Genomic DNA, 21,020 nt, shown 5'->3' with positions numbered 1-21,020 from the left:
ATTGTTAAGAAATGCGCAAAACACGCCACAAACACTGCTGTTTCCCAAAATAGCAGCCGCTATTTCTAAAACAGCAGTTTTGAAAAACACCGCTGTTTTTTTGGAATCGCGGTTGCTATTTCGAGAACTGCTCTACCGGGAACTGCTCATACGAGGTACACCCACTAGTTCACCATAACGGCCAACGAATTTTTAATACAATTTATTTCGATTCCTTATTAATATTGGACCAAGGCCGAAAAAACAAACGATATGTGTGAGGTTGACTGAAGTTTCAGATATTGAAATTTTTTTCTAGTTCTTTTTATCCACTCAATCCTTAATCAATATTTAATTCAATCAACTGATTTTACTGATAATCGATCTAGTCCCTCTAAATTAATTGAAAAAATTACATATCTACGCTTTTTCAAGAACAATTACATTTTCGAAAACATTTTATCATGAAATTAATTGTTCTTGAAAAAGCGTAGATATGTAATTTTTTCAATTAATTTAGAGGGACTAGATCGATTAACAGTAAAATCAGTTGATTGAAATAAATATTGATTAAGGATTGAGTGGATAAAAAGAACTAGAAAAAAATTTCAATATCTGAAACTTCAGTCAATTGATAAACCTCACACATATCGTTTGTTTTTTCGGCCTTGGTCCAAACCAAGACGTTTTTATATAATATCTGTCACTTCAGTCTTAATGTAATTAAATTTTGAATAATTATGTTTGCTTTACCGTCATACATTTGCACTCTGAAATATAATGGTGCATTCAAACACCATATATGCTGTTTTTTCCAGTGCCATAAAAGACATCATTTAGGGTGTACTTTAACCCCATTTCTATGATCAATTCACGCCATTTACTAATATTATTTGCAAGTATTAAGGAAATATTAAGCATTTATGCACCATTTACAGTGGCTTTTAACATCTTTTTTAGACAATCTATTGAACTTCTAATATTACTTAGTTTAATGGTTTTAAAAGTAGGGAAAAAGTACGCTACCTATGTCACCTTATTAAACCAAGTGAAGTGAAATAATTGTTAAATATATATTATAACCACTACACCACAGACACGTGGTAAGTCTAAGTTTTTCAAGAGATCTAACTAATTATTATGTCCAATCAAGATGGTTAAAACATGTTTCTACCTGGGCTCGAACCTGGGACTTTCCGCTTGTGAAGCGGACATGATAACCACTACACCATAGATACGTGGTAATACTGAGTTTTCCAAGAGATCTAGCTAATTCTTTTGCCCAACCACGATGGTCAAAACATGTAGATCTAGCTAATTCTTATGTCCAATCACGATGGTCAATACATGTATCGACCAGGGCTCGAACCTGGGACCTTCCGCGTGTGAAGCGGACGTGATAACCACCACAGATACGTAGCGACACTGAGTTTTCCAAGAGATCTAGCTAATTATTATGTCCAATCACGATGGTCAAAGCCGTACTTCTGTAATTAAGTAAAATTAACATACTTAGACTTAATTGTTTTGATCACGCTGGCCGATAGCACACCCTGAATACTTAATTGTTAATTTAAGATAATTCCGAAAAGTATCTTCGCTGTAGTTTTTAAGTTATCGGTGGGGAAAAATCACGAAAAACCCATGTTAATCTCCATAGGAAATTAGCAAAAGCGGGTGAATATTACTTTAACGTTACAAAACGGTATCAAGTCATATCTACAAGGGCCTACCGGCCCTGTAGAATTTCCAAGGTTCTAAGAGACAATTTTGGACAGAGCTTATTAAACGTTTAACATTAACATTAATAAACATATATATTTCGATCCGCGAGAACTTAGTCTCGCCGATTTGGTCTTGGAACAATTTGTTCTCAGGACAATTGGGTCTCGAGACAATTGGGTCTCGGGGCAAATGGTTCTCGGGACACTTCGGTCTCGAGACAAATTGGTGCCGGTACAATTGGGTCTCGGTACTCATTGGTCCCGGAAAAATTGGGTCTGGGGACAAATTGGTCTCTGGACACGAAAATCTCGTTTTAAGAAATTATCACCCCTTCAGCAATTACTTATTTCAGCCAAATTTAACCCAACCAAACCAAACCAAACCAAACCTAATCTGACCTAACCTAACCGAACCTAACCCAACCAAACCTAACCTAAACTAACCAAACCTAACCTAAACTAACCAAACATAACCTAACCAAACCTAAACTTACCAAACCTAACCTAAACTAACTAAATCTAACTTAAACTAATCAAACCAAACCAAACCTAACCTAAACTAAACTAGCCAATCCTAACCAAACCTAACCTAACCAAAGATAAGAAGATTATTTATATAATGAGCTTGAAAAGCCCGCCTCTTAGCACGAACAATTTATTAACAACAATACAATAATATAAATATTTTGGAAAAGGTGGCAACGAATTATTGGGACCATTGTTTTGGAAAAGGTGGCAACGAATTATTGGGACCATTGTTTTGGAAAAGGTGGCAACGAATTATTGGGACCATTGTTTTGGAAAATGTGGCAACTAATTAGTTAACCAAATAATCATCAAACCGTTCCCGAGACCAAATAATCACGATACCAAATAGTCCCGAGAGCAAAAAATCACGAGACCTAATAGTTCCGAGACCGTAAAATCACGAGACCAAATAATCACGATACCAAATAGTTCCGAGAGCAAAAAATCACGAGACCTAATAGTCCCGAGACCAAAAAATCACGTGACCAAAAGTCACGGGACCAAAAAATCACGAGACCAAAAGTTACGGGACCAAAAAATCACGAGACCAAATGGTCCCAAGACCAAATCGGAGAGTCCAATTAGTCCCAAGACCAAATCAGCGAGACCAATTCAGCAAGACCAAATTTTCCTGTTCCGTCTATATTTATATCCTGACTGATTTTTTCATCAACACACAACCCACACCTTTTTACACAGGATCCAGGGTCGTTACTCATTAAGAAATATTTTCCCAATCCAAGATTCCTGGGCCATCTTAGAAAATGGTAGCCAGAAGTATTTGAAGGGTTTTATTGTTACCTTACAATTATCGGTATTGAAGGTTTAGGTTTAGTAACGAAAAATTCCTGAGAATCTGACTAATTCCTCATTCTCATCAAAAAATTCGTTTTTGGATAGTTACAAACAGCCTTCACTGACATGTACGATATAAGATTTGGGTTCATTGAGGTATTTGCGAAATTATTATTTTTTTTACTTAACATGTTTTTTATCAAAAGCCACATTTCTGCCCTAGGAAACGAAGGCTTTGGAATCCGCCATTCAAGTATACGATATGCTGACAGAGTTCTACAGTAAAAGGTTCAATTTGAGGTAGTCTAGATGAAGTTTATTAAAATCCTGAATGCTAACAATTTTCTTTTTACATGAAGCATTGGTTTTTTTCCTTTTTCACAAGAGCATATCAAGGCATTTCGGGAAGGAGGCGACTTACCAGAGGTGAAAACACTCTTGAAAAGCAGTAGTACCTTTTTCCCATTTTAATCCAACATAACCCAATATTTAATTGCAATCATTGCAATTACGCCGCGTTATTTCACATATTGTTATTAGACTTCCGCGTAGATAACAAAAAAAATTTAGTTTTCTCAATACAGAGCCGGGAAAGACAAAGCGCTCGTTAAAGAACGACAACAAGAAGTGATATCTAGTTTGTTAGGGAAAGGTATAAGATGCCTAAGTATTCGCGCGCCATAGTCCCAGTCCCCCTTTCAAAATGCAAGGGGGACGTAAAAGGAGGCCGGGTTATTTCGCCTATCCTCAGTCGGAGAGTCGCGCTGACGTGAGTTTTCAAGAACCAATGAGATGCTGATTGTAATTTAGAGGCGGGGACTAACTCCGGACCTACGTCTGGACTGGAGATAAAGCTGGAAATGTGGCTAATTTATACCTTCTCCCTATAAACTAGATATCACCTCTTGACGACAACTTGTCATTTTACAGACAATGGACTTCTTGATGTTTCCTCTTCAAGCAGAGAATTTCGTTTCTCCTCAAATCAGGGCAAGAATGACGGTCGCCTATGACTCGGTGGCCACCGTCATCGTCTCTTCAGTCCCGGAAATGACAAAGAAACCATCTCTGTCTTTCCTCAACATGGAAGGGCCGGTAAATCTTCTATATCTAAGTCCAGACTGACTGATAATCAACGCCCAGCCCAAACCGCTAGACCTAGAAGGCTGAAAATGTGCAGGAACGTTACTCATAAGTAGTAGGCGCGTACAAAGAAATATTTTTCCAATTTGCCGCCATCTTAATAAAGGCGCAAAGAAATGTAAAAGAATCTTCTCTATGCAACAAAGTCCGCAGCAAATCAACCGATTTCGCAAATATTTAGTACACTGGTTACCTTTAAGCTATAGACGGGCTGAATGGTCTTTTGGGTTCGATTTGTTGCATGTTTTTAAATGGCGGCCAGAAACTTAAAAACCTTTCTTTATGGAATAATGTCCGCGTGAAAAGTCCCGACGGGCTGACGGGCAATGCCGAGTGCCTTCGCTCTTAGGGTGCTACAAAAAATTAGTCATCAGTAAAATCTACCCATTCTCAGGCCCGGATCGCCCATAAGGCAGACCGGGCAGCTGCCCAGGGCCCCGCTGTTGGAAGGGGCCCCGCTAAATATCAAAGGTTCCCCGTCCCGGGCCGTTTCAGAATTGGAAAATTTTTCCTTTAAATTTATTTCAAAAAATCGAACTGTTCGAGAATTCTGATTATGCAGCCTCAATATTTTGCTGCATAATATTAGGGGGGGCATCTATAAAATTCATCATCTTATAGATCATTCCGAAACTTTTCACTTGCTGTGCAAATTAAAACCCAACATTATGTTGAATGGCCAATATCAGGAGCAGATGACAAAGGAGTCTCGGACGCTAGCTTCCACAATATAGAGGGCAATGGGACCCGCGTACGTCACAGCTGTAGCGGTATCGTTTGCCATAGAGGCGCTATCAGACATTATAGCAGACGATGCTTTTGGTGGATTATACCTGGCACCAAAGTCTGCTGGGAATTTTTTTTTGTAATAACGGACTAACGGTGGCTACTGAGGTTCGTCTTACCCGATCGCGACATAAATAAACACAATATAATTACTTTATTCAAACAGCTGTAATCGTTTTGTGACCTTAAAGGTAGGAATTAATTGACTGCTACAAGAGGTTGGAAACGAAATCACTGTCTCTTACTTTTTGGGTTTTAAAAGATCGTCAGTGATTTCTTTTCCCAACCTCTTGTAGCTATCATTTAATTCAAGAAGAAATTTAGAAAAATTTGGCACTGAAACACATTTTAGTTTTTTAATAGTGTACATACGTTACTCGCTGGGCTTTTCATTATCAATTTTAGTCTAAAAAAAAGATTAAAAAGTCGTTGAAATCCATTTTTTAACTCTAATACTCGTTAAGCCTAGGCTAATTATAAGCAGACGATACATATTTTTAAAGAGAGGCTCCAGACGCGATTTCCCAGATCTCCTTTCGAGACTTTGCAGCCACGCTATTGGTTGGAAAATAAAGCTCAAATTTCCTACGAGAGGTGGCACTGGCGTAATGATTTTGGTTAATAACCGTGACGTTCGCGGATCCCATTGCCCTCTACATTATGGAAGCTAGCGTCCGAGACTCCTTTGTCATCTGCTCCTGCCAATATTTAGAAAAAAACCCTTAAAACTTTATTGGACAAGTATATTGATTAAATTCCACAAAATATTTGAATTATATTGAATTTATTTTTGTCACAATAAAACTGTGATGTTGAGTCCATAGACCGGGTACAATTTTATTGTCCAAAGATTACATATAAGGTGTCAAAAACACAGAGTTTAATGTTATTCGAAAGCGGAATATCGTTCAATTGTTCAAATAACCTTGAGCAATAAGAAACTCGTACAATATGTATTTTCAGGTTTTTATGGAAACATTGTGCAACATTTATTGCAAATGATGTTCCATTTCGTAAAAAATATTGTGGATTTGAACTTTGCAGAAAAGTTAGTCTGGATAACGTTAATTTTTACTTTGTAACTAAAACAACGGGCCCACGTTTTTTACATTAACATACCACTGGGAACATAATAGAAAGCCCATGTTGCAATGAAAACTGGACTTAAGGGGACCGTATACGCTCAATAATTGGCTCAAAAAAACGTTCAAATATATTGCCACAATATTTTTTTTTTGGAAATTGATCATCATTTAGGGTAAATTTTGTACAATACTTGCGTAAAAAAATCTGAACGAGTGTTTATCGCGCAAAATGTTATTCGAACAATTGAACAATATTTCGCTTTTGAATAACATTAAAGTTTGTGTATTTGACGCTTTATATGTAATGTTTGGACAATAAAATTGTACCCGGTCTAAGAACTCAACATCAGCAATTTTACTGTGATCAAAACATATTCAATACAATTGAATATATCATGTTGAATTTAATCAATATATTTGTCCAATAAAGTTCTAAGGTTTTTTCACAATATTGAGCTTCAAACATCTTGATGGATTTCGGAGTAAATTAGTAAAAAGTCTTGGGAATAATTTTTAAGACGATGAATTTTTTAGATGTCCCCATTTAATTGCGCAAAAAATTGAGCGTGTAAAGGCCACATAAAAACTTTCCCAAGAACGAGAATTATAAGCGTTCGTGAATGGTCATAACCCATGCAGACGATGCGCTAGCAGTTTTGTGAAGCGGGAATGCGTGATCTATTTGACCATGCCACAATTATGTGTGGAACCTATATATTATAAGCAGACGACATTCTGACATAAAGTCCTCGAGCCTCGAGGATTTTGTCAATGATTTCGATATTAATAAATAAATATAGAATTTTTCACCTATACTAAAAACAGAAATTAATTACCTTACACGAAGTTCACTTCAATAATGGTTAGTACTGTGGACATCATCTATGAAGATAAAACCCGAAAAAAAAACTTTGCAAGAGTGAAGAGGCGTGAATTTTTTCCCCTCCCGACGCGCGCTAGTCGCGAAGAGAAAAATGTTTCCTCTCGAGAGAGAACTGTGATAAATGGCCACTGCCAAGATAATCTGACATTTCCTAGAAACGGCGGGATTCAACTGTATTTCGCGCAAGTGAGAAGCCGCTGCATAAGATACAACCATGATGCGATTGTAAGAAAACCTGTTTTACGCGCATTTTTCTCAGTACGCGACGCTAGTGTTTTTATTTTCACCTCTCTGCCTCGCTTTTCGGGAGGAACGGTACCGTTTCTAACCTGTAAAAATACTTCATAGATGATGGCCGGCGCGAGGTAGGGAGAAGTGAACTTCGTGTAAGGTAATATATTTCTGCTAAAAATCAGGGGCCTCGCGTTAGCAATCTGCCCTGGGCCCCGCATTGGCTTGATCCGGGCCTGCCCATTCTTTATATCATTTTGATGGAAGTTCTTATTATACGCGAGCGACGCCGAGGGTAACAGCTAGTATTCAATATTTTATCACTAAAGGATTTTTATTGGATAAACGTTTAAGCAAGAACTAAAGAGAAACGCCCTAAAAATTAGGTAAAAATCGTGCACTGTACAATAAGAATTGAGATAGTTTTTAATAATAATAGATATATTTAATAATTATGAACTTAAGAAATTAGAGTTTTATTAAATTGGTTCGTATTAAACTCTAGGAGAAATCTTTTAAAATAATAAAGCTTAAAGGAATGGGCGTCAATAGTACTTTTATAAAGATAGTGGTACTACTGAAATTAAAATAGAAGCGATAGTTTTCATTTTATAATTAAAATAAAATTTTATATGGACATCACCATTAACCCCTATCTCTAAACTTCACTGTCGTGCTTGGCTAGACCTGTCAGATGGTTGGCTGGTTTAAATAGACGTTTAGCCAATGAGATTTTAGCACTTCAAGCAGAAGAATTTAGGTCGGATTTTTTTTTGAGTCTGACAACTTAGTCTTCAAGTATGTTTAGCTCTCGTTAGTCGTTTCGTTGATCAATTTGAATCAAAATTAATTGCAGAAATGCCAAGTTGTATTATAAAAGACTGTCTAGGTGTGCGGTTAGTATTTATACTGTTCCCGACCTGATTTTGCATAAAAATGGTTACGATATGCCACGAAGCCCACGATTCGCTAGCGTACTAGGCCTTTGCTACGGCGCTACCATATTATCTCTACGGGCGCTACCAACGTAACTTGTCGCCGGTCTAGCGCTCAAACGGGTAATAGTCGAGCTTACTTTTTAGTAGAAGCTTGTCCTATAGATACCTCGGCCAATAAGATGGAGGACTGAATTAATATATGAGAGTGACGTATCGCACTCTCTCTGGCTCTGCGGAAAAGCACCATACAGGCGCGATAAGGTCCTCAATGCAATTAGTATTTTTGATTTAATTTAAAATATACTTAATGTAAAATTTTTCCAACTCTCGAAATCTTGGTTTTGGGTGAAATTAAAGGGATTACAGCCAAAAACGTTTATTGGTGAACCATTCCTTTAATGCTTTTTAAAATAAACTGTCGTCATTGGAATTAATAATAAAAATAGTTTTAATGATTTATAATAAAAATAAGGTAACCCTGGCTGAGTTTAATTTAAATAATGGTTTATATTTACGAATGATGAGACCCGCACAAAAGCGTCCGGCGCGAAATTGTAGATCGTTCAGGTAACCGGCGCTACTGTTACAGAATTGCACCGACAATAGTTTAAATCATGTCTGATATTAACTCATACTGTCTCACGGTCCTCGCCCTGAAATGCAGTTCGCCTTAGTTTGGATGACGAGCCTATTGGCGGTTTCAATCATCTTGGCTTTAGCCACTCCCAGGAAAAAAAATGGCCGCACGTTCATCTTTACTCTTATTGATATGCTATGGAGAAACTGTCTGATTTTCTTCTACGAACGTAAGATATTTCAAATTAAAAGTAACGAGATTTATCACAAAAATGACTTCACAGCGTTCATGTCGGTTGAAAAAGCGATCACGTGGCGAATAGCTGCTATGTCCTGGTTGATAGCCACCAGTTTCATTTTCTTCGAAATATCAGGCAACCTGAAATCGGATTTTACAGAGAAAGTCTACGATACCGTGGACACCATCGACGAACTCGTCAAACAGGATTTCCATAACGTCTTCTTCTGGGAAGCTTCTGACGAATTCACTTCCTTACTCAGAAAGGTTAGGGTCGTTATATTAACGAGGGTCGTTTCATGAAACCTGTGATGCAATAATTTGCATATCTAGGCAAGGTCAAACGAGGAGCAATACGGGAAACTATTGAATGGAATTCCACCCACGTCCATGCTCTCTGTAGAGAGTGCCGTTTTGGGAGAAGAGTTCGCGGATATTGCGAAAGCCAATGGACGTGATAGAAAGTTTATGGTCATGTCGACACTTATCCTTCATGTTATGCTCTTGGAAAACGCAGCAATGAGCGAGAAATTGCAATACGCCGAGAAATACTACTTGTCGCCTTCAATAGAAAATAACCTTTTGGTTTTCGCTGTTTCCAACAATTTCTCGCGATCTAAGTACATGGAAAACGTCAACAGAATGTAAGAAACTTAAATTTCGAGTCACAAAAACATCAGGGCTGTTCGAAAAAGCACAGCCAGGCGGGTTTTATCGCGTTCTATTTTTTATAATTAGCAGTAGCGTCAGGAGCAGATGACAAAGGAGTCTCGGACGCTAGCTTCCACAATATAGAGGGCAATGGGACCCGCGTACGTCACAGCTGTAGCGGTATCGTTTGCCATAGAGGCGCTATCAGACATTATAGCAGACGATGCTTTTGGTGGATTATATCTGGCACCAAAGTCTGCTGGGAATTTTTTTTTGTAATAACGGACTAACGGTGGCTACTGAGGTTCGTCTTACCCGATCGCGACATAAATAAACACAATATAATTACTTTATTCAAACAGCTGTAATCGTTTTGTGACCTTAAAGGTAGGAATTAATTGACTGCTACAAGAGGTTGGAAACGAAATCACTGTCTCTTACTTTTTGGGTTTTAAAAGATCGTGAGTGGTTTCTTTTCCCAACCTCTTGTAGCTATCATTTAATTCAAGAAGAAGTTTAGAAAAATTTGGCACTGAAACACATTTTAGTTTTTTAATAGTGTACATACGTTACTCGCTGGGCTTTTCATTATCAATTTTAGTCTAAAAAAAAGATTAAAAAGTCGTTGAAATCCATTTTTTAACTCTAATACTCGTTAAGCCTAGGCTAATTATAAGCATACGATACGTATTTTTAAAGAGAGGCTCCAGACGCGATTTCCCAGATCTCCTTTCGAGACTTTGCAGCCACGCTATTGGTTGGAAAATAAAGCTCAAATTTCCTACGAGAGGTGGCACTGGCATAATGATTTTGGTTAATAACCGTGACGTTCGCGGATCCCATTGCCCTCTACATTATGGAAGCTAGCGTCCGAGACTCCTTTGTCATCTGCTCCTGGTAAAACCGAATGAAATCCGTGGGTTTTTTGGATGTGTTTTTTGGATGATTACTCTAAAAACATAATTCCATTAATGGGAGGGTGAAATGGAAAATCAAGTGATTTTTATAGATTCTTCTGCAAATTATAAGACCAGTCTGCATAGTGAAAAATTCAGGAAATACTTCCGAATGATTTTAAAATTCAAATTACGGTCAGATTTTAAGGATAAATTTAAATTAAAATAAAAATCACGTAACACCTTGCCCTTTTATTAACAAAATTCTCGTGGCACGTTCCGTGTGAATGAAATTTATCACGAGATTTGATAAAATTTGCACGCCACACGCGACGTGACAACCGTAGCGCGAGACAAGGAGCGTGCCACGAGAATTTTGTTAATAAATGTGCAAGGCGTTACGTGATTGGTCGGAGGTCCTTATTTAAAATTATCCTTAAAATCTGAACCTAATTTGAATTTTAGAATCACTCGTAGTTATTTTATGGATGTTTCAGTATGCAGACTGGTCTTATAATTAGTGGAAGAATCGAAAAAAAAATCACTTGATTTTCCCCTTCACCCTCCCTTTAAGCGATCGGCTTCGTCGTTAATCACATCCAAATGAACCGGTAAGTCATTATATTCAGTTATTTCAGTACATATTTACTCCGTGTGGTTATGTAATAACCAATGGCGTTCTGCGTTGATACCCAGTTATTTAGTCATTCGGATGCACTCGAATAGGCAGTGCACGCGATTACCTGGATAATGCAATCGCAAAGGGGACTGCAGTGACAGCTTTGCTGAAGAATTGAAGTTCAGTATAAAGCTCCAGTTCTAAAAGGAATTATGAAACGTATTTTATAAGAGTTTGTAGAAGTGTAGAATACTTTTTGAACTCGCCCTGGAAATGAAGAATTTCGCATTGTTTGATTGTCCCGTATGAGTAGTATATATCGTTTCTGACTTACACCAGTTTTACGACTTCAGAACCAGTTTTTGTGTACATACACAGACTTCAGCAACCACGATTTTCTATACCGTGTTGCAAGACTTTCACATAAACTGAAAGACTAAGCTGTTAAACTGCCAGCTTCTAGAAAGAAAGGGTAGCTTTATTGTAGCTATCATAAGCGACATCTTTGGAAAAGAATTGGTAGGCTAAAGACGCATATTTTCTTTGCGTTTTTACTATTTTCAACGATTTACGAAAAGAAAAAACTGTACCCAGTGAATATTGAATACAGCAGGCATTAATCTGGCACTCTTCGTAACTTTAGAGTGTATGCCAGACACTGTATATAGCCTTAGACCACTGTTGGGTGCTTTACAAACTTAGCACATTGGAAACCACACGGAGTATTGGAAAATTATTTTTGCCCTTGTTATCCTCAGGGTTGAGTTATTTGCCGAAAACGACCTCGCATTCAGAACTATATACAAATCTCGCTACTCCATCGATGTCCTTCAATGGAGAAAGCCCCAGGATGACTTTTCTTCGATATCTGTCAAGGAAATTGAAAGCCTCCTATTGATCTACTTCGTGGGAAACGCGATCGTCTTATTGGCTCTGATTTTGGAAAATATATTTACACTTCTGCAGATGTCGTTGAAGAAGTCAAAGCCGAAAAGACACGCTTTAAGACGAGATAACCATAAAGTTAACCTTTACAATCTAATGTATCACTAGTTAATAACCTTCCGAACATAATTCATTAACTCCGTTCTCTATAGAATAATTAGCATATGTACGAACAGGTTTTGACTACATACAATTAATAAGATCAGTGTAAAATTCACTGACTGAAGGTTCAGATGTTAAAATATATTTTACTATGAAAGACACGATTGTAACCGTCAGCTGTTTATAAACATTATCTATTTGCGAAAGAAAACATTTCTGCAACATTTTCAAATACATATGAATACTATTACACATTGTACAGAATGTTCCCAAAAGGGTGGTAGGAGCTTAGTAAAGTGGTATCCATGGCCGTTTTGGAGGCGAAAATTTTCCATTAGCACTGTCTTTCCATTTCTTACTTAAATTTAAAGGGCCATTCGTGAAACACTTTAAACATAACTTGTAAACGGTAGCCCGGACGTTAAAATGTTTAAGAATATTTTCTACTTTAATTTTCCATATAAACCAAACTAGTTCGATCCTTTCACGCATTTTTTGAAACACCCTCAACGATGATCTGCATTCATCCCTTAATAGATTCTCTTTCCGCATTCTGACTCACTACAAAACAGAGTAAATAGAAAGTCCCTAAATATACCCTACATTAGTTTTCAGTGTTCTAATGTAATGTAGAAAACATGCAATTAAATAAATAAATAAATAATGGCATCGCTTTCATGACTTAATTTTTTACTATCCTAAAACTAAGCCGGGAGTGTGGCGCACTCCTGTAAGCCAAGCTACTGGGCGGCAAAGTTTGAGGGAATAAGACACATGTCGGCGATCCTACCCTATAGGTGCCGACTGCCCCGTGTCCGCCGGAGGTGACTTGACCCCCACACCCCGTCCGTCACCTCCCAAGTAAACCTCATTTTCCTTCCCCTGCTTACACTCCTCCTGAAACCTGATTAATCACATCCTTGCCGCGGTCCATAGACCCTATTCGCATTGAAACCTCAAAAAAAAAAAAAAAAAAAAAAAAAAAATCCTAAAACTAACGTTAACGTATTTGATTAATATATCTGGCGTTCTATTTTCAACTCTTGAATAATGTGAAAAACAATTAAATTATCAAGTGTTTTTTAAATGTTTAGAATATTTAAAAGTAATTTAGCACTTTGTATAACGTGTCAGAAAAATTCCGTATTATGGATTCCCATCTCTTACCTTCCACAAGTCGTTTCGCGTAGTCACTCTTTGAGGAGATCAGTCATTCACGTGAGAGTCAAAGAAAGAACTTTAACGGCACAGCCTGATATCTCTTGCACGCGCACCTAGGAAATTGAAGAAGGGTAAATACGAAAAGACGGTTAGTGGCTCACAACAGAGATCAGCGTAGTTAACCGTAGCCTCGCCCGTAATACTGGACAAACATCTGATTTTTCCTCTCCGTGCAGAACTCTGAATTTGGTCTCCTCCGTGATTCCTCATATATGCTCACTGAGGTGGGAAAAAACATGACTTGTAACCCCCCAACCTTGTGAGTGAGAGGGAAATTTCTCTCTGCGCATGGGCGATTATTATTATTATTATTATTATTATTATGCTCTCGTTTTTCAATTCTAACATCGTTCTGTCTCCGGTTTTGTGCACCAAACGGCATCTTAAGTATCCCGCTCACGGTAATTAAACTTATAGCGATTTCCACTGACTGCTCCAAAGAGTGCTCTCAGTGTCAGGATGACGTAACTGCCCTCAGCGAGTTTTGGAGAGAATAGTTTCGTCAGTGGAACACGATCGAGAGGTCAGAGCGCGCTCTGAATAATCAAAATTGGCTCCGGAGACGAAATTGCAATAAAGTGTGTATATCTTGACGCAAATGGGCCGAAACCAATTAATAGAATTAACATTTCAATTAATTTTCAAAAAATCTATTTTGAATAATGATCGACAACGTCTCTGATATAATTATTGGTTTTAGGAAGAGGCGTAATATCTTTAAAGTAATGATAAAACCTCGTATTCTTCATCTTCAGAACTTTAAGAAGATGATTCCAGAAATAAATAAGCATAAGCGAGAGCCTGTCTTCTATGAGATACCCCATGGTCCGCCATTTTAATTTTATTACGTCATACTCGAGCACCGTCGCTCCGTCGAATTTTTCAGAGCACGAAAGAGCAATTCTCGGGCAGTTTTTGGGGTCAGTGGAAAACGCGATTCTGGGCGAGTGTTGCACTCGTGTTCCCAGTGGCGGACGAAAACGCGCCGAGAGTGCACTTAGAGTGCTCTAGTGCAGTCAGTGGAAATCGCTATTAATTTTAAGTTTTTTGAACTATTTTTCGTATTTTGGGCGTTATTCGTTCGAATCTCCTGGCAGCAGTCTGCCATACACCTTACAAAGTTCGTGTTGTTTGTGCCGCCGGACTCATGAAGGAGCCATTTTCTATAACTGTTTTTGAGACCGTACTAAATAATCAGTAATTTTCTACTCTGGTGCTTGTGGTTTTTTGGCTATCACAATGGCATCTTCTAAGGATCAGTGTTGCTGTTGCCATGCCAATTTCTTTGGTAAGCAACAAGTTCTTTGGTGTACTAATGGATGTAAAAGCAGAGTGCACATGAAATGTACTGCGGAACAATCGTTTACATGCAAAGCTTGTAAGCGTTCATCTCAATCTTCTCGACCATCTCGCAGTCCATCACGCCGAGTTAGAAGCTCTATTGCTGTAGGCGATAAATCACCTTTAGCGGCCACCCATACTGATACTGTGCCTATGGCTGACATTCAAGAGGCTTTGCAAGAACTACTGGCACCAAATAGCCTTACTCGCAATCGAGATTCAATTTTGGATTGCATATTGCTTCAAGTTCAGTCCACTGATAAGCTGGTGGAATCTCTTCAGTCGGAAATTACGTCGCTCAGGACTCTGACCGGTGATCTTAAGGAGCGCGTAGAGGTACTCGAGAAAGAAAAATTGGAACTCACCTCAGAGTTGCTGCATCGTCGACAGGTTGATGCTCTATTGCTGTAGGCGATAAATCACCTTTAGCGGCCACCCATACTGATACTGTGCCTATGGCTGACATTCAAGAGGCTTTGCAAGAACTACTGGCACCAAATAGCCTTACTCGCAATCGAGATTCAATTTTGGATTGCATATTGCTTCAAGTTCAGTCCACTGATAAGCTGGTGGAATCTCTTCAGTCGGAAATTACGTCGCTCAGGACTCTGACCGGTGATCTTAAGGAGCGCGTAGAGGTACTCGAGAAAGAAAAATTGGAACTCACCTCAGAGTTGCTGCATCGTCGACAGGTTGATGCTCCACCTACCACATTTGTGACCAGCAGTCAGTCTGCTTCTAATGTTTCCCCCCTGTACTCGAGCTCACTACTTACTCACTTGCCAGCTCTTGCACACGGGCATCCTCATTTCCCACCGCTTGGTCCAGCTGCCACTGCTAAGCCTAATCCTACTCTTCAACGCAGGGTTGCCAAACCTGTTCAATTGGGTTCGGCTGTTAACTCGAAATTGAAAGCCGTTTCCAGACCTTCGGGACCAAGGAACTCTTTTCGCAAGGCCATATTCGTTAGTCGTTTGGAGGAGTCTCTACTTTCCAACGACTTGAGAGATATACTGGTTGCCAATATGCATTAGACTGAAAACTAAGAATCCTAATGCTGATCTCGTTTTACGTGTCCTGCGATGATGCTGGTCAGTTCGATACCTTGTCTGATCCCTCCAACTAGCCTGTCAATTGCGTTATTGCCGAGTTTAATGGTTTCCCGCGTGATACTAGCAAACACAGTAGTGAGCTCACCAGTGCTAACGCGACATCAACATGAAAGAGCTCAAGATAGCATACCAGAACGTTCGTGGTTTGCGAACAAAATCCAAGGAATTTTATAAGAACGTTGCTTCGAATGACTGTGATATCATTTGTCTAACTGAAACGTGGTTTAATGACACTCACTTTACTATAATGACTATTTTCCAAATTATTACAAATGTCTTTCGTGCCGATCGATTAGATCCTCAATTTAACAATGTCCGTGGTGGTGGCGCCTTGATTGCCGTGCGGCGCTCATTTAATTGCTGTAGACGACGCGATCTTGAGGGCACCTCAGAGAACGTTGTTATTGACATAAGGACCTCGTCCTCTGGGTCTTTAATATTGGGTACCTCTTACTTTCGTCCAGCACTCACAGATGCTGACTACACGCTATACGTTGACCGTTTAGTGCGGGGCTTGGATGGCACTACCGCTGACATTGTTCTACTAGGAGATTATAATCTGCCTGGGATCGACTGGCTGAATTATAGCACTTTTGGCTGCAATTCATCTACTCGATCCAAGGCAGCTCCTATTTTCGAACTTTGTTTTAATCTTAATCTTAACCATGATCTTAACCAAGTTATTCAACCTATAACCACGGGTAATTTACTTGATTTATGTTTCACCAATATCAATTTTTTAGAAATTGGTGGGCTTGATACCCCTTGGTCTCTATTGATTCCTTTCACCCCTCATTATTGATAACTCTCCCCGACACAACCTGCTCAGTACCTCCTCCACCTGACCCTAGTTTTGTTTACACTAAAGGAGACTATGAACTCCTTTACTCTACCCTAAGAGATGCTAATTGGGGTGCTTTGCTCGAATCACAAGATGTTAATTATTGTGTTGCTTTGCTTACTGATCGTGTTATGGCAGCTATGGAGTTAGCTATCCCACGTAAGACTCGCCGTGGTTCTACTGGATTCCCTTTTTGGTATTCACAGGCTCTCCGCAAAGCTATTAAACGCAAACGGTAATTTTTTCGTAAGAAAAAGCGTACGGACACCTTGACTGATGCCATCGAGTTTAACCGTCAACGTGCCATTGTGAGACAATTGCTTTCTCGCGACCGAACTGCTCACATTACGGGTGTTTGCCAGGATGCGTATTTGCACCCTAAAAAGTTCTGGAGCCTTGTCAATGGCAACATTCGAGAAGGCTCCAGAGCCATTACTCTTAAACTTGGAACTGACATGGTTTCAGACCCGGAACGCCTGGCTTCGACGTGCTCAGAGCATTTTTCTCGTGTATCTGTTGATAATACCCAATCAGACGAACAGTATCACTTTGACTCCTCTGGCATTACACCTGTGCCGTTACACTCTTTGGTCATCTCGCGGCAGGATATACATAACGCTATTTCCAGACTTCCTAACAAATTCTCAACGGGTTCGGATGGTATCCCAGCCTTCGTAGTCAAGGGCTGCGAGGCCATTCTACTCCCGTTGCTGGACCATAGTGGTCGGCGTTTGGACAAGATAATCCACAGAATTTTGGTTAATCAGTTATTCATGAATAATAATCAGATAATTATTCGTGATTACATTGCATTAATCATAGACTTCCCGTGGATAATTTCAAATTATGAATAAAGATAAAACAAACAGATATTATCCTATCCTAATGCCGACCACTACTGGACCATATTTTTAATCTTTCAATTACAGGCCCATTTCACTTCTCTGTGTATTTGCTAAAATATTTGACATAGTTATGCATAAGCATTTACAAAAGTGGTTCAATCTTTTCCCTAACGACTGTCAGCATGGTTTCACCCCGGGAAAATCTGTTGACACCAATCATGCTGCCTTTATGAACTATGTAGCTCCGGTAGTTGAAAGCTGTGGGCAAGTTGATGTAGTATATTTGGACCTTGCTAAGGCTTTTGATCGCGTATCGCATCACTTTCTAAGGGATAAGCTTTACGCCCTGGGCGTTAGCGGATTGCTGCTTGATTGGATTGGCGAATATTTAAAGGATAGGACTTATGTCCTTAAATGCAATGGGAAAATTACATATCTGTTGAGTACAATTTGAAATGTGGAGTACCTCAAGGCTCCTCATTAGGGCCTTTGCTCTTTAATATCTATATTTTCGACCTATCTTTGCTTATCCGTCATTCCTATCTCTTGCAATTCGCTGACGATAACAAGCTTTGTAAGGTAGTTAATAATGCACTTGATTGCTCCTTACTGCAAAATGACTTAAACACTGTTACTACCTGGTGCAGGAATAATAATATTCCAATTAACCCCGCAAAATCTGTCCATGTCACGTTTACTAGAAGAGTTAGCAGGACCATTATTCACTCTTATAAAATTGACGCCAAAATAATTCGCACGGCAACGGAAACTAAAGATCTTGGAACGTTGTTCGATGCCAAGCTACACTTTTCTAAACATATATCGCGGACGGTTAATTTATGCCGTCGTACCTTAGCCGTTTCACTTAAGATTTGTCGTCAACTACGCTCTCTGCGTCATTTTCGACTTTTATATCTTAGTCTTGTTCGCTCTAGGCTGATATTCGGTTGGGTAGCCAGTATCTCAAAAATAAACTAGAAGGCGTCCAACGCAAATTTGTTGAGTTTTGCCATACTTTCTTTGTATCACGTTCAAACTATAATTATACTTCATTGTTATCCATTCTTGATATTCTAAAAATTTCTGATTATGTTAGTATGAACGATTTTACCTTTCTCTTTAAATTATTACATAACATAATTCCCCTATCTGATCTATTAATGACACTTCAGTTTTCAACTCACAAAAATTTGCGTAGCCCTGACACCTTCTACATCAAACGAAATAGTATTAACCCATTAGTTAGAATGCAAATTACATGCAATAAATTTATTAACATAATTGATATTTTCTCTGACACCCTGCAAGATGCCAAGCGCCTTATCCGTCTCGAGTTTTTAAATCAATATTAAATAGAACATTAAACATTAGTATTGTAACGCGACCTTCCATGTTGCTTTGTACTTTCATGTCTCTTGTATAATTTTAAATACTTTCGTTTTATTCTCCGTAATCTTGTATAGTTCCGTTTAATTGTCCATAATTTTCATTAATTCTCCATAATTCTGTATAATTCCGTTCAATTCTCCATAATTTTGTTTAACTCCATTTAATTCTCCATAATTTTGTTTAATTTCGTTTAATTCTGTATCCTGTAGTATAATTTGAATTTTGTGTTTTTGTAATATCCAAACTGTGTATAATCTCGTGAGTTGTGAACCAACTTTTATTATGCACAATAAACTTCTCTTTCATTCATTCATTATTATTATTATCCATTCTGAAGCTGTGCCTCAAATCGCTCAAACCGTCTATTGACAGCGAAGTTTGGTACTTATGATTCACCTATTATACTAAAATCATTAGAAGGGTGCTGAGGGAGTTAGGTAAATATCGGCTGCAAGCGTTTCTCACATCCTGCTTTTGGACTTAATTGTATTATTACTATGGGATGAACATTAATCACTGCCTTCCATTTCGCATTTTTCAACCCCTCGTGAGACTTTTGTGCCCATGCAGATTAGTTAGATTTCCCGCTAAATTCGAAATTATCGTACAATTATCGTACGCCTAAGCCAAATTATCGAATTAAGCGTCTATTTAGTACAGCGTCAAAATTATCATACACTTCGATAAAACTATTAAAATTATCACATTGTACTATATAATTATCGTACGTCTGGCAACGCTGGGCCTCTATTAATCAGTATCAACTTTCATATTCCCTTCAATCCCGAAAATGAGCTTGAAACCGTCTCTGTAGGACAAGTAACGTTAAATTGCACCGTATATTTCAAGTTAAAACAATGACAATTAAGGATTTTCACTCAAGACGAGTGAAATTCCTTCACCCAACAATTGTCTCGTAGTCATTAAATTCGGTTCCAAACTCTTTATCAATAAAAGTTTCTATACCTATAAAATGGAATAACTTCAGGTTGACACAAATTTTCGGCTTTTTTAAAGGTCTACACATATTACCATGTACCAATTGTACAAAATTTAGCTAATAAATTTCTAATTATAACTATGAAATAGTTTGCCCTGATTAGGCCCCTAAATTTCAAACCATAGCGACGCTACTGCAAGTATCTATGCTTTAGGCATTTAGAATAGAAAAATGAATAGAACAAGTTGAGGAAAAAAAAAATAAAATAAAATAAACTTTTGAATATAATAAAATGACTTTGCTTAAATAATTTAGTTTATTTGGAATATTCATTAAAAACATTTGCCACTAATCTACAAGAGTTTGTAAATTCCCTTTGGCCATATAAGCACAGAGTTGCAGAAAATCGTTATTTAGGTCTACTGATTATGGTAACAAAAATCCTTTCTTTGCCCCGACGTCTTCAATAGAGAGCTTTCCGATGGGATAGTAGTACGTCACACCCTCCCAAGTCTTACCGCTGTTCTGGTAACCATATTGGGTGGTATCAGCTTCATTCCTGCTTTAGGGTATACCCACCAATATGGCAACGTAAATTATGTCACGAGACTCAGCTCCTCCTCCAACTGAAAGCTCTCTATAGTAAAAGTCATTCAAAATGGGTGTTATTCGAAGGGAGCAATCGAGGTAAAAATATTTACCCAATAATAATCTAAAATGTATCTTTCAAAGCGACTCGATATAGAAAAACTGATTATTTAAGAAATTTTCAATGGTTAATTTCTATTGTCTAAATTGTCCTTTTTTCCTCATAGGAAATGGTGGGGTTTGAAATCGCCGGCAATCTCTGCGCTTAGATAACGGAGTTTTTCAGTAAAACGTTTAACTTTAGGTAGATTATTATTATTTTTAACGCGTTGTCTAAATGCTTTATTCCATGTGTCGGTTTTGTGGCCGTACCTTCGGATGAGGTTAACACTAACAGTAGTGATTTACAACGGATAATATTAACAAGTTGGGAAACGAAAATAAACCTCTACGAGTCGAGGTGTGGACTTTCTACCCATTTAATTACCTGAATATGCAACTATCGCTATTTATTGATAAGCAACTACGGCTTATTTGAAATAATGAAGGAAAACAAATTCAAGTTTGGCTTAGGCGTTTGCTTGCATTTTCGTTCGAAAACGGGCCTTTATCCATAATAAGCGC

The 21,020-nt window shown here is 38.3% G+C and overlaps 2 protein-coding genes across 2 annotated transcripts; both read left to right on the top strand.

The window, feature by feature from the left end:
- The first annotated feature begins 3,959 nt into the window (after positions 1-3,959).
- LOC149678822 (uncharacterized) lies at positions 3,960-12,773 on the top strand. Its single transcript, XM_089835943.1, has 5 exons — positions 3,960-4,121; positions 8,757-8,898; positions 8,953-9,173; positions 9,240-9,550; positions 11,831-12,773. Exons 1-5 carry the CDS (start codon positions 3,960-3,962, stop codon positions 12,123-12,125), a joined length of 1,131 nt encoding a protein of 376 aa, XP_089692069.1. The 3' UTR covers positions 12,126-12,773.
- A 3,126-nt stretch (positions 12,774-15,899) lies between these two features.
- On the top strand, positions 15,900-18,831 carry LOC149678821 (uncharacterized). The gene is made up of 7 exons (XM_089835942.1): positions 15,900-16,494; positions 16,623-16,729; positions 16,886-17,363; positions 17,608-17,922; positions 17,964-18,310; positions 18,415-18,570; positions 18,652-18,831. Exons 1-7 carry the CDS (start codon positions 15,900-15,902, stop codon positions 18,829-18,831), a joined length of 2,178 nt encoding a protein of 725 aa, XP_089692068.1.
- The last annotated feature ends 2,189 nt before the right edge of the window (positions 18,832-21,020 follow it).

This window comes from Phalangium opilio, unplaced genomic scaffold, assembly GCF_054372755.1.
Source record: "Phalangium opilio isolate 3A_F unplaced genomic scaffold, DU_Popi_V2 ptg000042l_1, whole genome shotgun sequence".
NCBI classification, from domain to species: Eukaryota; Metazoa; Arthropoda; class Arachnida; order Opiliones; family Phalangiidae; genus Phalangium; species Phalangium opilio.
Note: the sequence above shows the minus strand (reverse complement) of the source record. Positions and strands in the feature narration are given on the sequence as shown.